Raw genomic sequence first — 21,533 nt, 5'->3', positions numbered from 1 at the left:
TGTGGGTTGGTAAGGAAAGTCAATACATTGTCGGCAAAGGCAGCTTTCTTGAAAAGCCCAGTGATGGAAGGTGGATGATGGGGTGCATCAAAGCCCCCTAATACTAGGGGTAGCTTCAATTTTCCTCAAGAGTGGGTCTATTGACAGGATATATAATAAAGGGAAAGTGGGCACCCCTGTCTGACTCCGCTATGTATATGCACTTCCCCAGATTTACACCCATTGGAAAGGATAACTGAGAGTCATTATAAAGAAGATGGATGCATTTTAAAATGTTTCTCTGAAAACCAAATCGCTGCAGGACTGAGAAAAGATAAGACCATGAAATTCAATCAAATGCTTTCTCTGAATCGAAGCAAATTGCTAAAGCTGGTATTTGTTTAATCTGACAAATGGACATAGCTGTAAGCAATTTAATGATGTGTATACCTGCCGTCTTGCCTTGTACAAAGCCTACCTGATTTTAGGAGACCAAGTGTGATAAAACTACCTTCAGGCGGTTGGCTAATATTTTTGCAATAATTTTGAGGTCACAGTTAAGAGATATGGGTCGATAGGAAGATGGCAAAAGGGGGATCTTTACCAGGTTAACTAAGAACTGTAATATGGGCTCTGTTGAAGTCTTTAGGGAACTGATTTAAATGAAGAATGTTGTGATAATTTTTTTTTTGTATTTTTTGTTTAAACAGTTTTTATTGGCAAACCAAAAAGAGTATTACACAAATCTAATCATGTAACAAACATACTCAAGACTGTGCAACCTGTCAGATCTGTAACAGTCAAATATCATAACCACAAGGTTCACCAGTTTTATATCCCAATTGCATTAACTCCCCCCTCCCCACATCCAGAATTACAGAGGATATAGTATATAACTGTGTATATTATATCATATGATATTATAATATGTGAGGTATAATAGAGGAAAATCAGTCCCATGTAGGGCAGATGAGTAATTGAAAGAGGTTCGGTGAAGGTTTGAGAGAGTCTGAGAAAAAAAAAAAAAAAAGGTAAGTAATCAGTCCGTTGAAGGGCTATTACACTCCTTATGGTACACATTCACCATCTGCAGGTTGCACCCAATCTTGCGTTGAGGTGGCAACAAGAAAAGACAGGTAGGAAAGGTAACCAAGCCAAAGAGGAATGTGCATGGTCGATTAGGTTGAAACTGCTCTGATCCAGCTGATGTAGTTAGGTCTGTTATTACTGCAGTTCTTGCCCCGCTATCCATAGACTATATGGTTTCCAGATTCTCTGGAATACCCCCAGTCGATCCTGATGTAAAGCGGTAAGTTTACCCAGTTGGTAGTAGGAGTGTAGATAGCGTTGAATGTTGGACAGAGAAGGAGCGGTGGCCCGCTTTCGTCTTGTTGCAATAAAAACTTGCAAGATCAGTCTCTGTGTGTCCTTTTTATGTTCTGGGAGTGGGAAACCAAGGAGTGTATGCCATGGTTTTACATCTACAGTTACCTGAAGAACCTGAGCCAGCCACTGAAACACCTGAGCCAGCCTCTTCCAGCATAATATAATTTGAGGGCATTCCCACCAAATATGTATGTATGTGCCCAAGCTCCTACATTCCCTCCAGCATGTGTCCGGTACAGTAGAAATAAACTTATGAAGAGCAACAGGTGTGTAATGCAATTTTCTTGAAGCTCTACAGCTAGAGCATTTATGGGCCCCTGTGTATATTGTTTCCCAATCCTGATCCTCTAAGGAATCAGGGAAATCCATTTCCCATAACAGATGATGCCTCTGGTGTCCAAGGCGTCTACCATTAATAAGGGCATAGATTTTGGAAATAACACCCCAAATTGAGGAAGCATTCCTGCAACGAGTGTCAAATAGGGTACCCTGGGTCCACAGCGTGCCCACCCCCCCCCCCCTCATTCCTTTGCGAGTAAAGTGGTATACCTTGGCGTACAGAAGGAAATCAGTATCCTCAAGGGAATATGACTTTTATTGTAACGGCCTGTAAGTGAGTAAGGATGCAAAGTTTAAAGTCCCCCAGACACTCCAAGACCTCAAGGGTTGCTATATTCTTCTGATAGGGAGCTGGAATGGAGAGGTGGTCATTATCTGTAACTTATATGCCCCAAATACTTACTCATAGCTTTTTTACCCACATAGTTCAGCTCCTGATGGAACATCAGCAGGGTATGGCAATTGTGACTGGTGATTTTAATCACCTGCACAATCTGTCATTAGACACATACTCCTCAGGTACCTTAAAGAACAGAACAAAACAAAAGCAAAAGGTATGACTTTTCTTTGCACCCAATTAGGCTTGCTAGCTATTTGGCACACTCTCCACCCAGAAAAGCAAGGGCACACACACATATATAGCAAGGGCACATCCTACCTTATCACATTTGGATTACATCCTTTTATCCCAAGGATCTTTTTCTAAAGTTTCTTCCACAGAATTTGGGCCTGCAGCACTATCTGACCACTCAATGGTTTGGCTAGACATGCATCATTTCCATCAAAGCAGGGGGCAAAATTTGGAAATTTCCTTGCTATCTCAAAGATGATCTCTCTTTTCAGCAGTTCTTAAAGGACAAATGGGAGGAATTTACAACCCACAATCAATATCATCTAGAAGCCCCTCAACATTTTTGGGAAACCAGCAAGGCAATCCTCCAAGGAGAGATCTTCTATGTCATCTGACAAAAAAAATTATTACATTCTTCCATTTTAGATTTAGAGCATAGTCTGCAGAATGCAAAAACGATCTGACACACCTACATTGGCACGCAGAAATATTTATTTCTTCATTCTAGAACCACTCCATGTTCTTTTGCACAAATGAGCTCACAAATCTCTACAAATGTGAGAGTTGGGAATTATTAGAAAGGGAATGGTGAATAAAATGGAAAATGTCATAATGCCTATGTATCACTCCAGGGTGAGACCGCACCTTGAATACTGTGTACAATTCTGGTCGCCGCAAATCAAAAAAGATATAATTGCGATGGAGAAGGTACAGAGAAGGACTACCAAAATGATAAGGGGAATGAAACAGCTCCCCTATGAGGAAAGACTAAAGAGATTAGGACTTTTCTGCTTGGAGAAGAGATGGCTAAGGGGGGATATGATAGAGGTGTTTAAAATCATGAGAGGTCTAGAATGGGTAGATATGAATCTGTTATTTACTCTTTTGGATAATAGACTAGGGGGGCACTCCATGAAGTTAGCATGTGGCACATTTAAAACTAATCGGAGAAAGTTCTTTTTTACTCAACGCACAATTAAACTCTGGAATTTGTTGCCAAAGGATGTGGTTAGTGCAATAAGTATAGCTGTGTTTAAAAAAGGATTAGATAAGTTCTTGGAGGAGAAGTCCATTACCTGATATTAAGTTCACTTAGGGCCGGATTTTATAAATGTGCGCAAACGCGTACTTTTGTTCGTGCACCAGGCGCGAACAAGAGTACGCGGGATTTTAATAGATACGCGCGTAACCATTAAAATCTGGGGTCGGCGCGCGCAAGGCTGCCCAAAATCAGCAGCCTGCTTGCGCCGAGCCGCGCAGCCTGCCTCCGTTCCCTCCGAGGCCGCTCCGAAATCGGAACAGCCTCGGAGGGAACTTTCCTTCCACCACCCCCCCGCACCTTCCCTACCCCCCCTACCTTTGTCGGCAAAGTTACGCCTGCCGGCCGGCAGCCCCACTCCATGTTCCGGTCCCGGGGGCTGGTCCGGAGGCCGCGGCCACGCCCCCGGAACACCCCCGGGGCTGAAACCACGCCTGCATTGCCGCCCCTGAAACGCTGTGTCATGCGTGACATGCCCCCAAAACGCTGCGTCACTCCGGGCACGCCCCTGACATGCCCCTTTTACAAAGCCCTGGGACTTACGCGTGTCCCGGGGCTCTGCGTGCGCCAGCGGCCTATGCAAAATAGGTGCACTGGCGCGCGTAAATCCGGCTGGATTTACGCGCGCAGGGCATTTAAAATCCAGCCGTTAGAGAATAGCCACTGCCATTAGCCATGGTAACATGGAATAGACTTAGTTTTTGGGTACTTGCCAGCTTCTTATGGCCTGGATTGGCCACTGTTGGAAAGAGGATGCTGGGCTTGATGGACCCTTGGTCTGACCCAGTATGGCATTTTGTTATGTTCTTATGTTAGAATACTTTCCACTATTTTTCCTGGCACTGAAGTCAGGCTATAACCGGTCTGTAATTTCCCGGATCGCCCCTGGAGCCCTCTTTAAATATGGGGGTTACATTAGCTATCCTCCAGTCTTCAGGTACAATGGATGATTTTAATGACAGGTTACAAATTTTTACTAATAGGTCTGATATTTCATTTTTTAGTTCCTTCAGAACTCTGGGGTGTATACCATCCGGTCCAGGTGATTTACTACTCTTAAGTTTGTCAATCAGGTGTACCACATCTTCTAGGTTCACCGTGATTTGGTTCAGTCCATCTGAATCATTAACCATAAAGACTTTCTCCAGTACAGGTACCTCCCCAACATCCTCTTCAGTAAACACCGAAGAAAAGAAATCATTTAATCTTTTCGCGATGGCCTTATCTTCTCTAAGTGCCCCTTTAACCCCTCGATCATCTAACGGTCCAACTGACTCCCTCACAGGCTTTCTGCTTCGGATATATTTAAAAAAGTTTTTACTGTGAGTTTTTGCCTCTATGGCCAACTTCTTTTCAAATTCTCTCTTAGCCTGTCTTATCAGTGTCTTATATTTACCTTGCCAGCGTTTATGCATTATCCTATTTTTTTCTGTTGGATCCTTCTTCCAATTTTTGAATGAAGATCTTTTGGCTAAAATAGCTTCTTTCACCTCCCTTTTTAACCATGCCGGTAATTGTTTTGCCTTCTTTCCACCTTTCTTAATGTGTGGAATACATCTGGATTGCGCTTCTAGGATGGTGTTTCTTAACAATGACCACGCCTCTTGCACACTTTTTAGTTTTGTAGCTGCTCCTTTCAGTTTTTTCTATTTTTTTCATTTTATCAAAGTTTCCCTTTTGAAAGTTTAGCACGAGAGCTGTGGATTTGCTTACTGTCCCCCTTCCAGTCATTAAATCAAATTTGATCATATTATGATCCCTATTGCCAAGCGGCCCCACCACCGTTACCTCTCACCAAATCCTGTTCTCCACTGAGAATTAGATCTAAAATTGCTCCCTCTCTCGTCGGTTCCTGAACCAATTGCTCCATAAAGCTATCATTTATTCCATCCAGGAACTTTATCTCTCTAGCATGTCCCGATGATACATTTAACCAGTCAATATGTATCTCCTTGGCTGGTGCCATAGTTGTGGTCTGCTTGTTGGATCAATCTGGCACTGCATCTCCTTCGAAGAGAGGGTGAAAATGAGTCTGGGTGACTAGCTTCGCTGATGCACCATTGGTGTCATACCCAGAATCGGTTGTCTGTGTACATCTGTGCCAGAATACCGATTGACTCCAGGAACATGTTGAGTGCCAGGGGCGTTGCAATTGCCAGGGGCGCCATCGAGCATTATGGACACCATTTGGTGCCCTGGATTGAGGGCCATGGATATCATGGTGTGCTGGGGTGCCATTGAGTGTCATAGAGGCCATCTTATGCCGGGAGCACATTCGCTGCTGTTGTGCACCATGGGTGCCTTCATCATTGGTGCCGTTAAGCACCATGGCATGGCAGCTGTAGAGTGCTATGGGCACCATCAATGCCATTGAGCACCATGGGTGCCATCAGGTGCCATGGGCATGATAGATTCCAGCAAGCACCACAGGTGCTAATCCATACCATGGACACCACCAACACCAAGGCTGTCAAAGTGGCATCGGTATTACACACTGAGGGTCAAATATATACTAAGTTCTCTCTCTATATATATATGAACACATCGACATTTATTTATTTATTTTATTTATTTAAGGTTTTTTTATACCTGCATTCATGAAAAATTCACATCATGTCGGTTTACATAAAAAACAGGGGTGCGATGAATACAACAACGAACATAAATAAACGTGATGAAGAGATGCAGTTACAATTAACAGGGCTATTGAACTGGGGTGGAGGAATTAAAGAGAGATAGAAGAAGTTAATTATATACAAATATACAATATATACAGACATAACAGAACTCATAAATCTATTCACATCGTATTTATGCAAATATCATTTTTTATTCATAAGAACACATATTAAAACAATCCTATCTAGACATTAACTACTATCTAGCACAAACATGCACTCATACCCCCAAACGTTCACTCACACTTTAAAACTACCCACCCTAAATTGCACAATCCCCACGTGATTCAAATGTAATTTAAATTGCACTATTTATATTCCACTCCAATTTTTTCAATATTTATGACAACCGCAAAACTTTTTCAATTCTTTAGAATCTTTTCATAGCGTATCCACACTGTGAATGCTTCTCATCCCAATATTGAAAAACAAAGTTGGCACCATCCGCAGGACCAATCCGACAAGGACTCCTTGTTTCACCCGTACTCTCCGGGCTTCATTGGGGAAATACGATGTGAATAGATTTATGAGTTCTATTATGTCAAAGTGGCATCGGTGCCATTGAGCACCGTGGGCAGTGTTGGTGCCTTCAGTGTGAGTAATGTGGGTGCCAGCGAGCACTGTGGGTACCTTTCAGCATAGTCAGAGGTGAGCACTGTAGCATGGTGCACCATGAACGACATTGATGAATGCTCTTGAGTGCTGTGGGTGCCATCATTTCCTTCGGATCGAATACAGTGGCTGCTGCCGAGCACCGCAGTTACTGTTCAGCTCTGTCAGAGGTGCAGATGAGCACCGTTGGAACTATTGAGGAGGGTACCCTGGGTGCCATTGAGCACCGAAGAGGCTATCATAGGGCATGGCGTCATTGCTGTGATCGAACACCAGGGCCACCATTATTGCCTTGGACCACTATGTGCCATTGAGCCCGATGGAAGCTAGTGAGTACCATGGAGGCCTTCGGTCACAAGTCTCAACAGTCATAGAGTGCGCAGGTTGTCCTTGCTGCCATTGGCGCTGTGTAGTGCCTGGGATGCCGTCAATGCGTCATGATCGCCATCACACACCATGGGCCCCTGTCGAGCACCATGGTCACGGTTGCGAACCAGGTGAGCTGATGGTTGTCGGGGACACCTTACACTTTATTGAGCACCATGGGTGCCGACACATTTGGTGCTAGCAGGCACTAGGGGCACCATGGAGGTGCTGCTGTCTAAGTGCGCCTCCAAGTGATGTAGGGTGATATAGTCAGCGCTGTTGCCCTTGCTTGAGCATGGTGGGTAAGGCTGCCGCCATAGTGCATCATCTGGACAATGGAACTCTGAAGGTGGTGGTGTCATTGGCATGGGTTATCTATGCCTCTGTTAGCTAGGCGCACCACTGGTGCACTGCCATCACTGTTGGCATTGTGGAATGTCTAAGTGCTGTGAGCGGCAGCATTACCATGTCAGTGTGGGAACCATCAGACATTCTTGTTGTGGATGGTGTCTGGGTGCTGTAGATTTCCTGGGCACCATTCTTTCCATTGCATATGGTATGTAACATGTCCCTGGTATTGTGTACCATCACCATGTGTACCAAGATATACTTCTGTGCTAGGTGCATCATGGCAGTGGATCTTGATTGCCATCAGGTAGCGCTAGGGGCACTTTTCATGTATTTGTACTTCCAATTTTAAAAGGATATTTGTGTAAATTTGAATTGTGTTAGAAGCTTTTACCCCGTAACTCTGTTTTTACACGCGCAAGTCAGGGGATTTTATAACGTGCGCATCTTTGAAATAACCAGTTTTACCAGTTAGTCTACCAGTTTGCCCAATCCATCTGCAGCTTGTGAAAACCCTCCTAACGTTTCAGCCTGAAAGCCCTCATTTTACCCAGATCTCCCACACAGTCATTTTTTTTCACTTCAACGATGTTTCCAATCACTTACACCAGATATTGAGTAGAAGTAAATATACACAAGTAAAAGTTGAAGATAAGTCACTTTGGCAGGTATTGAAATAGTAACTTATTTGCATAAATGTTGGCCCTGTCCCAGAATGCCCCTGGTACGCCCCTTTCTAACAAGCGCAAAGTTACTCATGGATCCTAATTTACACATGTAAGTTGCAGTTTTGAAAATAACATGTATTTGTGTTGTACTATTTTATGCATGCTAATTTTTATGCATGTAGCATTTGAAAATTCACTTGACAGTCAATTGTCAAAAACCTGCTGAGTGTGTAATAAAATCTGTTCTCTTCAGCTGAATTTTCAGCCAACTGGCTAAGCTTGTGGTTGACTTGCTTGTATCTAGCTGGACAAAATTTGTTTGGCTGGATTTTGGTTTACTATGTGCATGTCCGTAGTGCAGGCAGATTTGCTCGGCTAAATCGAAAACCTGCCCCGGTAGTCTTTCTAGAGCTCCCCCTTTTCTAACTGGCTAAAAATCTGCAGTTTAATGTGGATAAATTTAGTCAGAGGGAGGGAATTGTCTGTAATTTGTGTTTATGCAAGCAATGTAATTGTGATGTGCTGTTTTTAAATTTTTTGTTTTATTGATATTTGTGTAAATCGTGTACATGGCTTAGAACATAACTTTGTAGTGGGCGGGGTATAAACTTTTGAAATTAAAAAAAAAATAGATTTATCGGGTTGTCTTCTGAAGTTTGTCAGATAAATGTTTTGAAAATCCACTTTTATAATTTGGTTGGAATTTGTGCTTTGCATGTGTGACTGAGCTTAGGTATTCTGCTAGTGCAAAAGTGGCCAACTCCAGTCCTCGAGAGCCACAACCAGGCAAGTTTTTCAAAACAATGAATATACATGAGAGATTTGCAAACAACTGAGGCAGAGTGCATGCAAATTTCTCTCAATGTCATAGTCATTAGGGATATCCTGAAAACCGGACTGGTTTATGGCCCTCAAGTACTGGAATTGCCCACCCCTGTTCTAACACCTGTTGGCAATATTTGCGGTGCAGCATGTTTATAGTTAGGGCGGTTGCTATTTGAGCTCTTTGGCAGTTAGCTGGGTTATGGTATAACACGTTTGCTACAATGTCTTATTCGTGCACCATGTCACAGTCCTACATTTTGTTCTAGTTAAGTTCCAGTACAAATGGACATTGGGTATCAACTCAGCTGCTGCGTACATGTGTAGTTACAAAATAAAGGGATCCCATAATTTTGGTGAATTTTTTCTTATTCTTCACCACTTAGTCTAGGCAATAGACTAATTGAAAGCTAGCTTGAACAGTTGAAAAGATGGAAAAATGCAGAAATTTCCAGTTTAGAGCAATAGCAAACCTACCTACCAGCAGGAAACGCACAGTCGGGGGGGGGGGGGGGGGAGAAGGTGCTGAGGGCTAAGGAGGCCATCCTGCGTCTTTCCCAGCAGCAACAGTCCAAGATTGGGTAAATGATTTCTTGAAGCATTTTTTGGAAAATTCATTAAAAAAAAAAAAAAAAAAAGAGCATAACTGAATTGCTTCTATACTACATCCCTGCAAAATGATTCCAATTGTCCATAGGGCAATCTGACGAAATATGCTGAATTGTTCTCATTTTTTCCCCCCACTTGGTTGTCAGTATCTGTCTTCCACCTCTTTTTAATATAAACCCATTTTACAGGGATGTAGTATAGAAGCATTAAATCACACTTTATTTTTATAGCTGTTTCAAGTGGTCACTTGGCTTGACTTAGGATAATAATAATAAAAAGTAATTGAATAACAACCACAATAACCACAAAAAAGCTAAAGCACTTAAAAAGGCAGTATTTTTTTACTTACTGTTTTTTGAAATGGACAGAATGTCTCCCCTTGGAATTACAAGATTTATTTTCATGCGTTCCTCCCCCCCTCCTAACAGTGTTGTCACGAGTGGCTTGCTTTACTAACTCATGGCTGAGCTGCTTGAAGTGGTTTGCTGGCACCATAGAAAATGGGATTTGTTTATCCCTCCCCGGGGTGATATGTTCTCTGTGTAACGTGTACCGACACGAGGTGGAGTTCAGAGAGCTGCTTTCTTTGTTCTGGATGGTTGTGCTAGTCAAGGCATGTTTCATCCAAATTCACTCTAGCGTATTGTGTAAGGAAAGTGTACAGTACACACACAAACATGCTATGTCTGGGTTGTGCCATTGCACCAAGGTGAGGAGATCATAGAGCCTTCTCGGTGCAAATTCTTGAGAGGGACTGTGGCTTTTTTTTTTTTGGTTTGGAGGTATAGAAAGGTTATTGAGATTTAACATGCTGTGGTAGTCTACCTACGCGCCCCCCCCCCCCCCCCCCCATGTGACCAGTAATTTTTTAAAAAATTTTCTCTTGTTTGAAATTCATTTTAAAGAGATTTTATTTTTGAATAACTGAAAATAGTTTGATTCCAAATGTTAGACACCATTGATCCCTATTCTGGGTTGAATGCTTTACTTTTCCTGGGAAATTAAGAGCTGTTCTTGCAGGTCTAGAGACAGATTTGTGGAGGTAAAAAAAGAAAAGTTAGATAATGCCTGGAATCGTCAAGCAGCTGTCCCTCACTTGTTGCAAACTTTTTAGTTTGCAATGAATTGTGGGTGGCAGGGGACAGTTGGAAATGTGTACAGTTTCGGGGGGGGGGGGGGGGTTGAGGGGGGAGGGGCTGTTTTCATGATGTGCTTTTTTTTTTTTTTTTTTTAAACAGGTCAGCAAAGTTTAAAAATAGCTATGCCTCCTTTGGGATTGGTCATGGGCTAAGCTACAAGTACGGTATGTGTCATTCTAGTGGAGGGGAGTTGGAGGGAACAAGCAGCACCATGATCAGCAGCAGGACATGTTCTCCGAATGTAGTTACTTGGGTTTTTGTTTTTTTTTTAAATTTAAGTTCTGCCAGGAAATATTTGGTTATGTGCCCCTCAAGCTTTCAGCTGAAAGCATAATTCATCGATGTCATCCTGGTTCAGTGACTCTCCTAAGCCATACCTGCTACACCTGTCCTAGTTCTTGCACACTTAGTACGCATTATTTGGCAATTTTGTTGGGGCCTTTTCTGACTGCATATTTGTTTTGCAAATAGTAGCCCTGATGTGTAAAAGGACATGGCCTCATTCTGTCCCTTTAATTGGCTTTTTTGTCTGAGTGGGGTGTGAAGGAAAATACCTGTGCCATCAGTTGGGCAAATGCATCAGGGGAAGGGAGAGAATGAATTTAGATGGTTGGCCAGTTGGATGACATGGTTGTCTGATACACTCACCATCATTGGTTTTAGAGTGAGTGGGTGATGCAAGTTATACCATGAGAGAGAGCTGGCACAAGACACAAGGAAACCCACCACGTTGTATTACTTGATGAATGTTTTGTGTTGCAGGATCAAGGTTCAATAATAAAAATGATCTTACACGTTCAGTTGTAAAAGTTCTGTTATATCTTGTGTGTCGGGTTACAAGCTGTAGCAGATTATTCTGATGCTTTGCAAAGGAGGGATCTTGGACTCATGGGTAAGAGTGCTGCGGTCCCTAGTTGCTTTGTAATAGTACAAGCAATTCAGTTACGCTCTTTTTTTTTTTTTTATGAATTTTCCAAAAAATTCTTCAAGAAATCATTTGAATTGCAAACAGAGATAAATGAAATACTCAAAAGAAAAAGGAGAAAGAAAAATCGCAATAATATTGTCTCTTATAATCCAAGTCTTCTATACCGGGATCCATGCTCTCACAACCTCAGGAAACTTTCTTTCGAATCATCTATAACGAGCAATAGGCGAGGAGCTTAAAACAGATGGTGATTTATCACTCAAGGAGGAGGAGAGTTGTGAAGGTGAAAAAAATTAAGTATGAAACATTCTGGTATTTGATAATACATTTAAAGGGAAACTTCAGTTCAGTTACTCTTGAAGGGCTGTAATGAACGGAACACATGTGGTCCCTCTGGTGCTATAGCAGTGAATATTCTGCAGCAGGAGAAATCAAAAGTGTTTCGGAGTTCTTTGCCGGCAACATAAAACTTCACAAACCTCTTCCAGAATAGATAGGGTCCTTCATTTTCAATTAAAACCGGTTTCATCCATAAATTCCCGGATTTTTCCAGAAGTGACAATCTAAACAGATTTTCACCCTAATTTTTTAGGCTGATTAGAGCTGCTCGTGTCTCTCAAGGCCCCCAGCCACTGCTAGAAGCCAGGGCAGCCAAAACACCTGCAGCGTTTCAAGTCCCATCTCCTACCAGCGAAAGTGCTCGCCCTCCAGTGCTGCTGATGTGGTGTTGCAAGTCCCCACCTCCCCTTCCCCCCCCACAGGTGGCCAAAGTGCCTGCTGCTTGGTGCCACCAACACAGCATTCGAAGTGGGCCTTGCCCGTCAGAAGCACTTCCCAGCAGGCTTTCTGGCTGCTGAGGGTGAGAGGAGAAGCCTGGAGCCGTATCACTTGTAAGGATGAATGCTGTTGCAATGAGGGGAAAGATTCTTGTTGGATGTGTGGGGAGACAAAGGGACACGCCTGGCACGGGATGGGGGGGGGGGGGTAGAGATAGGGTTGTTGCTGCCGAGCGGGAGAATCCATTTAACATTGTAACATACACATAGTCACATAGTATTGTTGGCAGAAAAAGACCAAATAGGTCCACCCAATCTGTCCAGCAAGTTTCTTATAGTAGTAACTGCCACTTTGTGCAGGTTACCCCCCATGCCTTATGTTAAGGATAGTAATATTTAGAATCCATATCAAGCAGTTGTCAAACCCATAACAAAATTACTGGTAGCAACATTTTTTTTATGTGGTGAGCATAATTCCAGACAATGCTGCTTGGGAACGTGCTTTGCTTTTGGACATGGCCGTAGAAGCAGTCCTGTGCTTTTATCCCTAATGTCAACCTATCAGGACCTCAGACCATAAAAGCTGGGGCCCAGCGTTGAGAATCCAAGAACCCTTTTCCCTCCCCCTACCCTCCATCATCAAAGCAGAGAACGATGTTGCAGTTCACTCAAGAGCATCAAGGCTAATTGGTTAAGTGTAGTAACCCCCATGCCTTTTGTTAAAGATACTTAACTGCTTCTCTGTGCACATTACCCCCATGCACCCTTTCCTTCATCATCATCCACAAGCCTTTAGGGATCCACAGTGTTTATCCCATGCCCTTTTGAATTTGTTTTACTGTTTTCATCCTCACCACCTCTTCCGGAAGGGCATTTTGAGTATCCACCACCCTCTTGTGAAAAAATATTTTCCTGTGTTGCTTCTGAGTCTTCCCCTTTGGAGTTTCATTTTGTGTCCACTAGTTCTACTGTTTCCTTTCCAACAGAAAAGGTTCAAAGTTCATGCATCATTAAAACATTTCAGGTATCTGAAGGTCTGTAGCGTATCTCCCCTGCACCTCCTCTTCTCCAGGGTATACATATTCAGGTCCTTCAACCTTTTCTCATAAGTCATTTAGAGACCCCCCCACCATTTTTATTGCCCTTCTCTGGACTGCCTGCATCATGTCTCTGTCCCTTTTGAGATACAGTCTCCAGAACTGAACACAGTACTACAGGTGAGGCCTCACCAAGGACCACTGTACAAACTGCATTACCACCTCTTTTTTTTCTTACTGGTTATTCCTCTCTCTATGTAGCCCTGTATTCTGGTTTTAGCTATTGCCTTGTCATATAGATTAACTGTCTTCAGATTGTAAGACACTATCACTCCAAGGTCCCTCTTCCAGTCCGTGCACATCAGTCTTTCACCCCCCCCCCCCCCCCCCCCCCCAATCACATGCAGCTCTTTTGGATTACCGTACCCCTGATGCATGACTGCACTTCTTGGCATCAAATCCCAGCTGCCAAATCTTTGACCAGTCTTCAAGAGATTTCTTAAATCGCTTTTCACTCTCTTCTTTCAGGCATGTCCACTCTGTTGCATATCGTAGTATCATCCGCAAATAGAAAAACTTTACCTGCTATCCCTTCCGCAATGTCGCTCATAAAGATTTTGAACAGAACTGATCCCAACACAGATTCCTGTGGCACTCTGCTTAACATTGTTCTTTCTTCAGAGTAGGTTCCATTTACCATTACACACTATCTCCTGTCATTCAAACAGTTTTCAGTCCATGCCACTATCTTGGCACCCACTCCCAAGCTTCTCATTTTGTTCACTAGTATCCTATGTGGGACCGTATAAAAAACTTTGCTGAAATCCAAGTAAATCACATCTAGCATTCTTCCTTGATCCAATTCTCTAGTCACCCAATTAATCAGATTTGTCTGACAGGACCTTCCCTTGATGAATCCATGCTGCCTCAGGTCCAGCAACCCCCACCGGATTGTAGATAGATCACTATTCTTTCCTTCAGTAGAGTCTCCATTACTTTTTCCACCATGGAGGTGAGGCTAACCGGCTTATAGTTTCCAGCTTCCCCTCTGCTTCCCACATTTGTGAAGCGGGACCACCACTGCTATCTTCCAATCTCGTGGCACCAGTCCGTTTCCAGGGATTTATTGAACAGGTTTTTCAGCGTACCAGTCATCACATCCTAGCTCCCTCAGTATCCTGGGATGTATCTCATCTGGCCCCCATGGCCTTGTCCACTTTGTTTTCCTCGCTCTTTTCATATATTCTCTTCTGTAAACAGAATTTCATCTATCCAACTCCAATTTACAGTCTTGTCAAACAGAAATGGTTCTTCTCCAGGGTCTCTTTTAGTGAACACTGAAGTGAAGTATTTGTTTAATATTTCCATCATTTCTTTGCTCTCTCCACACATTTTTCCTTTGTCATCTTTCAATTTCATTATACCACTTCGGGCTTTCCTCCTTTCTCTGATATATCTGAAAGATGTTTTGTCAGCTCGCTTTACCTCTTTGGCAGTCTCTTTTTCTGCTTGACCTTTTTCTTTCCTGATTTCTTTTAACTCCTTTAGTTTCACCAGGTATTCTTCCCTGTGTTCCTCTTTTTGGGATCCTCTATTCTTGAATGTTCTTTTTGCTTTTATTTTTTCAGCCACCTCCTTTGAGAAACAGATTGGTTTCTTAATCCTCCTACATTTGTTTATTTTCTAACATATAGATTTGTTGCCTTTGTAATAGCTTTAATTTTATTTATTTAATAGAATTTCTGAATTGCTTTACAGATAGAAACTGTCGCCCAAAGTGATGAACAAAGATAGCAAATTGAAGAAAATACAAAATTCACATTTTAAAATCATTATACCTATAGCAATACATATTAAATTACAAAACTCCAATAAATTCATCTCCCCCCCCCCCCCATTGTTCTTCCTCCCCCATTTTTACCAGTCTTCTTTCTAGTTCTTCCTCTTCGTATATACCCCCATTTTAGACTAAATCTGTGTTTTTGCAATTCAGAACTTGGGTCTTTGAGTGACTTTTCTGTATCCTGTTTGTGATATCAAACCATGCCATTTGATCACTGGCGCTCAGGTGGATACCCACCCAGATGTTAGAGACACAATTTCTTTCATCCCAGCCGCCTCTTTTGTCAGAGCAAATGTGGCCAGGACACAGAGGTGCAGCAGCGGCATGCAGAATTGAGATCTGGCAGCTGCTGCACTTTGGGTGATGGGGGTATTTATTTTTTATTTTATTTATTTGTTTTTGTATACCGGCATTCATGTAAAAACATATCATGTCGGTTTACATCCCAGGTCAGGCATTAATAATCATATTTGCATATTAAAATGAACGTTTAAAATCTACCGTATTTTCCGGCGTACAAGACGACTTTTTAACCCCTGAAAATCTTCTCAGAAGTCGGGGGTCGTCTTATATGCCGGGTATCGTCTTATAGGGCAGCGTTTCTCACCGGTGTATCGCCAAGCACCGGCAGGTGTGTCGCGTGCTCCTGGTCTCTCCCGCTGCTCTTCCTTCCCTGCTGCCGTTGCCGCTGGGCTATCAGCACGTTCAAGCCCAGCGGGAACGGCAGCGGTGCAAAAAAAAAAAAAAAAAGCAAAAAGCTGTGGCATCCGCGGCTGGCCTTTTCTTCTTCCCGCCCGGGCCTGATATACGGTATTTGTAGTGTTGCCCTTTCATAGATAGGGTTGCTCCTGTTTGAGTGTAAAATTATTTTTTTTTCTTAAAAATGTGTATAAAAAGGGGGGGTTGTCTTATACGCCCAGTCGTCTTATACGCCGGAAAATACGGTAATTACATATTATCCATTTTGCCTAAGAATATCTAAAATAGAACTAAAAACAACTAGTACATCAGAGAATAAAATCTTAAAATCATAAAAACTATAACAAAAATAAAATAAACACTGTCAAAGTCATCCATTGTTATTAAATGTTTTGTTAAAAAGCTGTTTTGATTCCTTTCTTAAAGACTTTGATGTTAGTTTCCATTCTCAATTGTGGTGGTAGAGAATTCCACAAGTTGGGTCCAGCAATGGATAGTGCTCTTTCTCGAATGGTGTTCATATGGGTGGATTTTATTGTCTGGATTGGTAGGGTAGGGGGTGGAGGAATATGCAAAGGTGCATGCATTCAGTCTCTGTCTTCCAGCGTGTTCTGGCTCTTCTGAGTTACTTGTTTGAAGAGAAAGCCAGTGCCACAAAAAACTGCAATACAGGGATCGTAGATGCATATTTCTCTCTTTGTTGCTGCAGTTGGCAGAGAGAGAGAGACATGGCCTCCTCTGCCCACATTCCAGTGTTCTTCTCCAAGATAATCTGAGACCTAAAGCTTAAACTCTAGCTTCAAGCAGGGTGGGGGAGTAGAGAGCCTAGAGGAAAGGTGAATCTGAAAGAGAACAGTCAATTCAGGCATTAAAGATTGATTGATTTATTTTTTGGTGACACAGTACATTGATCTCATCATTAAGGGGTCTAACAAAGATGTGCATTTTCTCATTCGTTTTGGAGTTACTTGCACGACTCACGGACTTTATAGTACACGCATAAAAAAAGGATAGTGTGCACATTTATTTTATTTATTTATTTGAGTTTTTTCTATACCGGCATTCGCGATGGGATCGCATCATGCCGGTTTACAATAAACAAGGTGTGCAGAAAGGGAAAATAATAATAACATTAACAGGTGCAACAGAAAAAAGTAGCAGTTACAATTTAACAGGGACGTAATACAACTTGGAACAGTGAAGAGATGATAGTAATTTAACAGAAGAACGAAAACTGCCCAAACCTGGCAAAGTTTTTGATTAACCTGTTGGGTGGTCAAAGTTGTTTAAGGTGAATTAAGGTTCAGATGGTTTCTGGAAATGCTTTCATAAATAACCAGGTTTTAAGTCTTTTCCTGAATGTTGGAAGACAGGGTTCCTGTCTCAGTTCTGGTGGGATGGAGTTCCACAGAGTAGGTCCTGCTGTGGAGAATGCTCTGTCTCTGAGAGTTATGTGCTGAAAGGTTTTGAGCGAAGGTAAACATAACTCGAGCTATTAAAAATCACGCATATAGTATATGCAAAATGAATAATAAAGTTAGTTATATGTGTAACTCCATAGAAACACAGAAACATGGCAGAAAAATACTGTATGGCTCAACCAGTCTGCCTATCCATCCAGTTAATTTAGCATTATAGTTCTCATCACTTCTTTTAGAGATCCCCTATATTTATCCCATGCTTTCCTGAATTCAGATACTGTTTTTGTCTCTACTGCTTCCGCTGGGAGGCTGTTGCACAAATCCACCACCCTCTCTGAAAATATTTCCTAAGATTATTCCTGAGTTTACTCCAACTCTGAAACGAATGAAACAAATGCACATCCCCCCAAACAATTACACTGCTTTTTACAGATGCCGTGGACTAAAAGTGGATGCCTAGTTGCCTTCATGTTTAAAAATGGTTTTGAAAGGTTTTTTTTTCCTTCTAAACTAAAATGACTGGATCTTTGTTGCTGCTGATCTGCCGTTGGACTGTTTCTATGAAACAGCACGTGGATAGTTTTTATTTCCACATCACTCTTAAAAAAATTAATTAAATAAAAATTGGGTGATAGTACAAATTTTCCAAAAATGCCCTCTGTCTTTAAAAAATGTCACACTTTAATTTTGTCTAGGAAGATTTCTAAATCTGGATGCTTGGAATTTATTTACTATTTTTAAATTAAAAAAAATAAATGTCCATGCAGTACAAAGTGTGAGTGGGAATTGCATTACTGAGGATGGATCCTATATGATCCTTACTCAACATTTCTGGCTTGAAATTTCAAAGTCACAATGCAAAACTAAAACTCACTTGGTGGGTTTATTTGGAGCAGCTTCTTCCTCCGTCATTTACTTCTTACGGTTATATTTTAACCAACTCAGGTACTGCACAATGAGAGTGGATTCTGGTTTTCAGGAAGTGTTCTTTCTGGAGCTTATCTTTGTACAGAAGGAAAGAAAATGCTTCTTTCTTGGCAAGACATTTGTGCAGCAGCCCCGCTCCCACACACACACATCCTGATCTGCTTTTCTGTATTCTCTGCGTGTTAATCCAGTGCCCAGATTTTATAAAAATAAATTGTATGCCTTGTACTCTTAGGGGTGTCTGCTCCCATTGCTCTTCCAAATGCTCTTGTTTTGTGAATGACACAGGAAGTCCTTACTTACCTGCACTCTGGGGGTGGGATGTTCAGAAGGCATGTCTCCTGGCTTGCATTCCCAGGACCATTGACGGGGTTGGTAGCACTACTACCATAGTGGCAGTCCTCTTCTTTTCCTCTCCAGGTCTGAAACACACCAGTGCTGCTGTGTGCTTGGGCCCATCCAGCTCCACTGGGTGGTGGGGGATCTGAACCTGTTGCATCCTCAGAACAGAACACTGTGGCCTGAGCCATAGGGTCTCACTACGTAATGATTCTAAGCAGCAAAATGAGCACTGACTTCCCCCCCCCCCCCCCCCCCCCCCCCATTGGAGCTTCGGTTGAAAGCAGCTGTAGACCAACTTCTAGATAATTCAGTTACTGGTTGAAGAAATGCAATTTTTTTTTTCAAATGCTTCTTCTCTTTAAACCTTCCTATCTTTGGTGTCACCCAGCATGACACATTTTATGTTCTTGGGGTGTGCTGCCCGTTGTCAGAACCCATGCTGGCTTTGCATCTATGGATGTCAAGTATGAATATTCAGCACGAGATTAACTAACAAGTAGACTTCGGGGAGGGGGTAGGGAGAGAGGATTATTTTTTAAAGCAGGGGCAGTAGCCATAATGAAATGGGCTCAGTTTTGAAGCGTAGGGAGTCCTTTATCCCATGAAAGGGGCTTTTAGGAAATTGCTAACCCTGTATGCAGGTAAAAGAAGTACACTTCTAGGGCCACTCTGTGGTATTTTTGAGCTCAGTAGGTGGAGGTGTTCCTGGGAGAGGAGGAGGAAGTTGGGGCTACAATTGGAAGTATGTGCTGGCTTTGAATTTGCAAAAAAATATGCACAAAAAAGGAAGCACAAGTGTATGCAATTATTTTTTCCCTAGGTAGTTGTCAAAGCGAAAATAGACGTACTTCTACTTTGAAAATTTGATGCAAATTGTGAAGTTAAAAAGTACCTGCAGGCTTTGCAGGTATATGGGCAGGGTGAAAATTGCCCTCATTAAGCACACCCCCCCCCAAAAAAAAAAATGAAGTCTGAGATAATCCAGTTACTATTGCTGCTTTAACTACATAGGTTGTCTGTCATGCAGTGTGATTCTTGGTAGTAGAGGTATTAAGTTTTTATAAAATGCATAAAGGGTGTTTTTTTTCCCATAAAAGTACCCTTAGAAAGTCCCTCACCAAATGAACTTCCACTGTCTAATATGGGGGCCAGAGAAAATAAGACACAATTGATCAGTGAAATGTGAACATCCCTGCCCCATGCTCAGTAGTAACAATAGGTAATGACTGTAGGAGGCATGGTCGCAGCTCTCAGAACATTGGGTCAGCCGTCATAGCCCAGCTCTTTTAATACCATAGTGCACATCTGGCAAGGCACAACTTCATTCCTGCATCCGGCTTCATCCGCTCTCTGATGATAGAAGTATGCAACAGAGGTTCCCTTTCCAAAGAGGGCCTGAGTCCAGCAGCACAGACTTCACTATTAATGGCATATATATGGATTTGCTGAAATCAAAGATTTAATATGGTTTAAATTGTAATATAGAATTATTGTTTAAAGTATTTGACTAAAGGACACATTTAGAGGATAGGGACTAGGATACTTTTCTGGATTTTGTATATAGAATTATACATGAGGGCCCCACTCATGTAACATTTTAAGTGCTAGGGCATATATATATATATGTGTGTGTGTGTGTGTTCCCAGGACACATAGTTTCCTTACGTCTTCTCTCCTGGATTTTGCCTACGTTGCCAGCAACATTCTCCTTGGCCTTCCCCTCATCTCTTCCTTCACCTTACCGACCTCATTTCTGCCTGTGCCCCTCTTCCATACTTCTGTGTGGTGAGCACCAGCTTTACCTTCCTGCCAGCGGTGCTGGGTCCCAAATCCCCCATCAAAACTCCCACACACACCATCTTTACTCGCTCTCCACCTTCACCCTTTTGCTTTCTCTTACTCCCCCCTACATTATTCTTTCAGCCTATTCCCTTTCCTCCCCATTTTCTCTCTTCCCCCCCCCCCCCCACCCCCCCCCCCCCCCCCCCCCCCCCCCCCACGTACATGTTCACACCTTCTTTTTCCAGTACACCTTTGTTCAGTTTATTTAATAAAAGGGCACTTTTTCTGTAAAAATGTAAAGATGTGAGAAATTAAATCAGTTAAGATAAAAAATGTATCTTATAAAACCAGAAGTGGTAGCTACAGATACTTTACAGTCTAGCTGCCATTGCTGCCTTTAATAAGCACCCCTAAATATATAGAAATCCATTGGGAATTTGGGATTCCTTATTGTACAGTCTTGCCTTTTGGATGAATTATAGGAACAGGTACATGAAACTCATGAATATTTTTATTTATTTTTTTTTTTTAAATGTAAATTTTGGTTCCGGCAACTTTGGCTGAAAGGAATTGGTAAATTATCCACTGCTGATGGTAAAGCATTCGCGGATCCTGAGGTGCTCCGAAGATTGACATCGTCAGTCAGCTGCGCTTTGGATGAAGCTGCTGCTGCACTTACCCGAATGAGAGCGGAGAGCACAGCAAGTGCAGGGCAGACTGACAAGTGAGTAACCCCATTTGTTGGCTTTTGGAGAGGCTTGGACATGTTGGTGCTCTGCAGGCTGCTTGGCTTTCCTTGCTGAGACACTGAATTGGTAAAACTGATGCAGTAAGATTGGGGGGGGGGGAGGGGGGAGGGAATGGCTTTCCTATCAGAGCAGTTGTTTTTGGGGTGGCTGCAGTGCTTTGGATTCTTTGCATGAGAAATGGTGGCTTCCCGTTGTTAACAGGTCTTGCCCTCAGATTCCCTGTAACACATGGGCAGCTTCAGGCCTCCAGATGAGATTTTATTAAAAAGAATCTTGTCATTACGCCCCCTGCCTTCCCCCCCCCCACAACTGAAAAAAGACAAAATAGATGCATGCCGATTTATTTTCCAATTTTCCAGGCTGCAAGGCTGTTGCCTCTGTCGCCTCACAGCTGCTGCTCTTTGGTGTCCAGCTGCCAGCTGGGTACTATTACAAAATACAAATGCATGATAATGGAGTTGACAGAGAGGGGG

At 42.5% G+C, this 21,533-nt stretch overlaps 1 protein-coding gene across 6 annotated transcripts in view; it reads left to right on the top strand.

Annotated features, from left to right (window-relative positions):
- The window catches only part of ANKRD17 (ankyrin repeat domain 17), a 488,939-nt gene that overhangs the window by 139,646 nt on the left and 327,760 nt on the right, over positions 1-21,533 (top strand). For all 6 annotated transcript variants that reach the window (XM_029598806.1, XM_029598799.1, XM_029598782.1 and 3 more), the window contains exon 3: positions 20,879-21,035. In XM_029598806.1, coding sequence (XP_029454666.1) covers positions 20,879-21,035 — 157 coding nt within the window. The remainder of the gene's footprint in view (positions 1-20,878; positions 21,036-21,533) is intronic.

This window comes from Rhinatrema bivittatum, chromosome 1, assembly GCF_901001135.1.
Source record: "Rhinatrema bivittatum chromosome 1, aRhiBiv1.1, whole genome shotgun sequence".
NCBI lineage: Eukaryota > Metazoa > Chordata > Amphibia > Gymnophiona > Rhinatrematidae > Rhinatrema > Rhinatrema bivittatum.
This window is presented reverse-complemented; position numbering and strand designations above follow the sequence as displayed.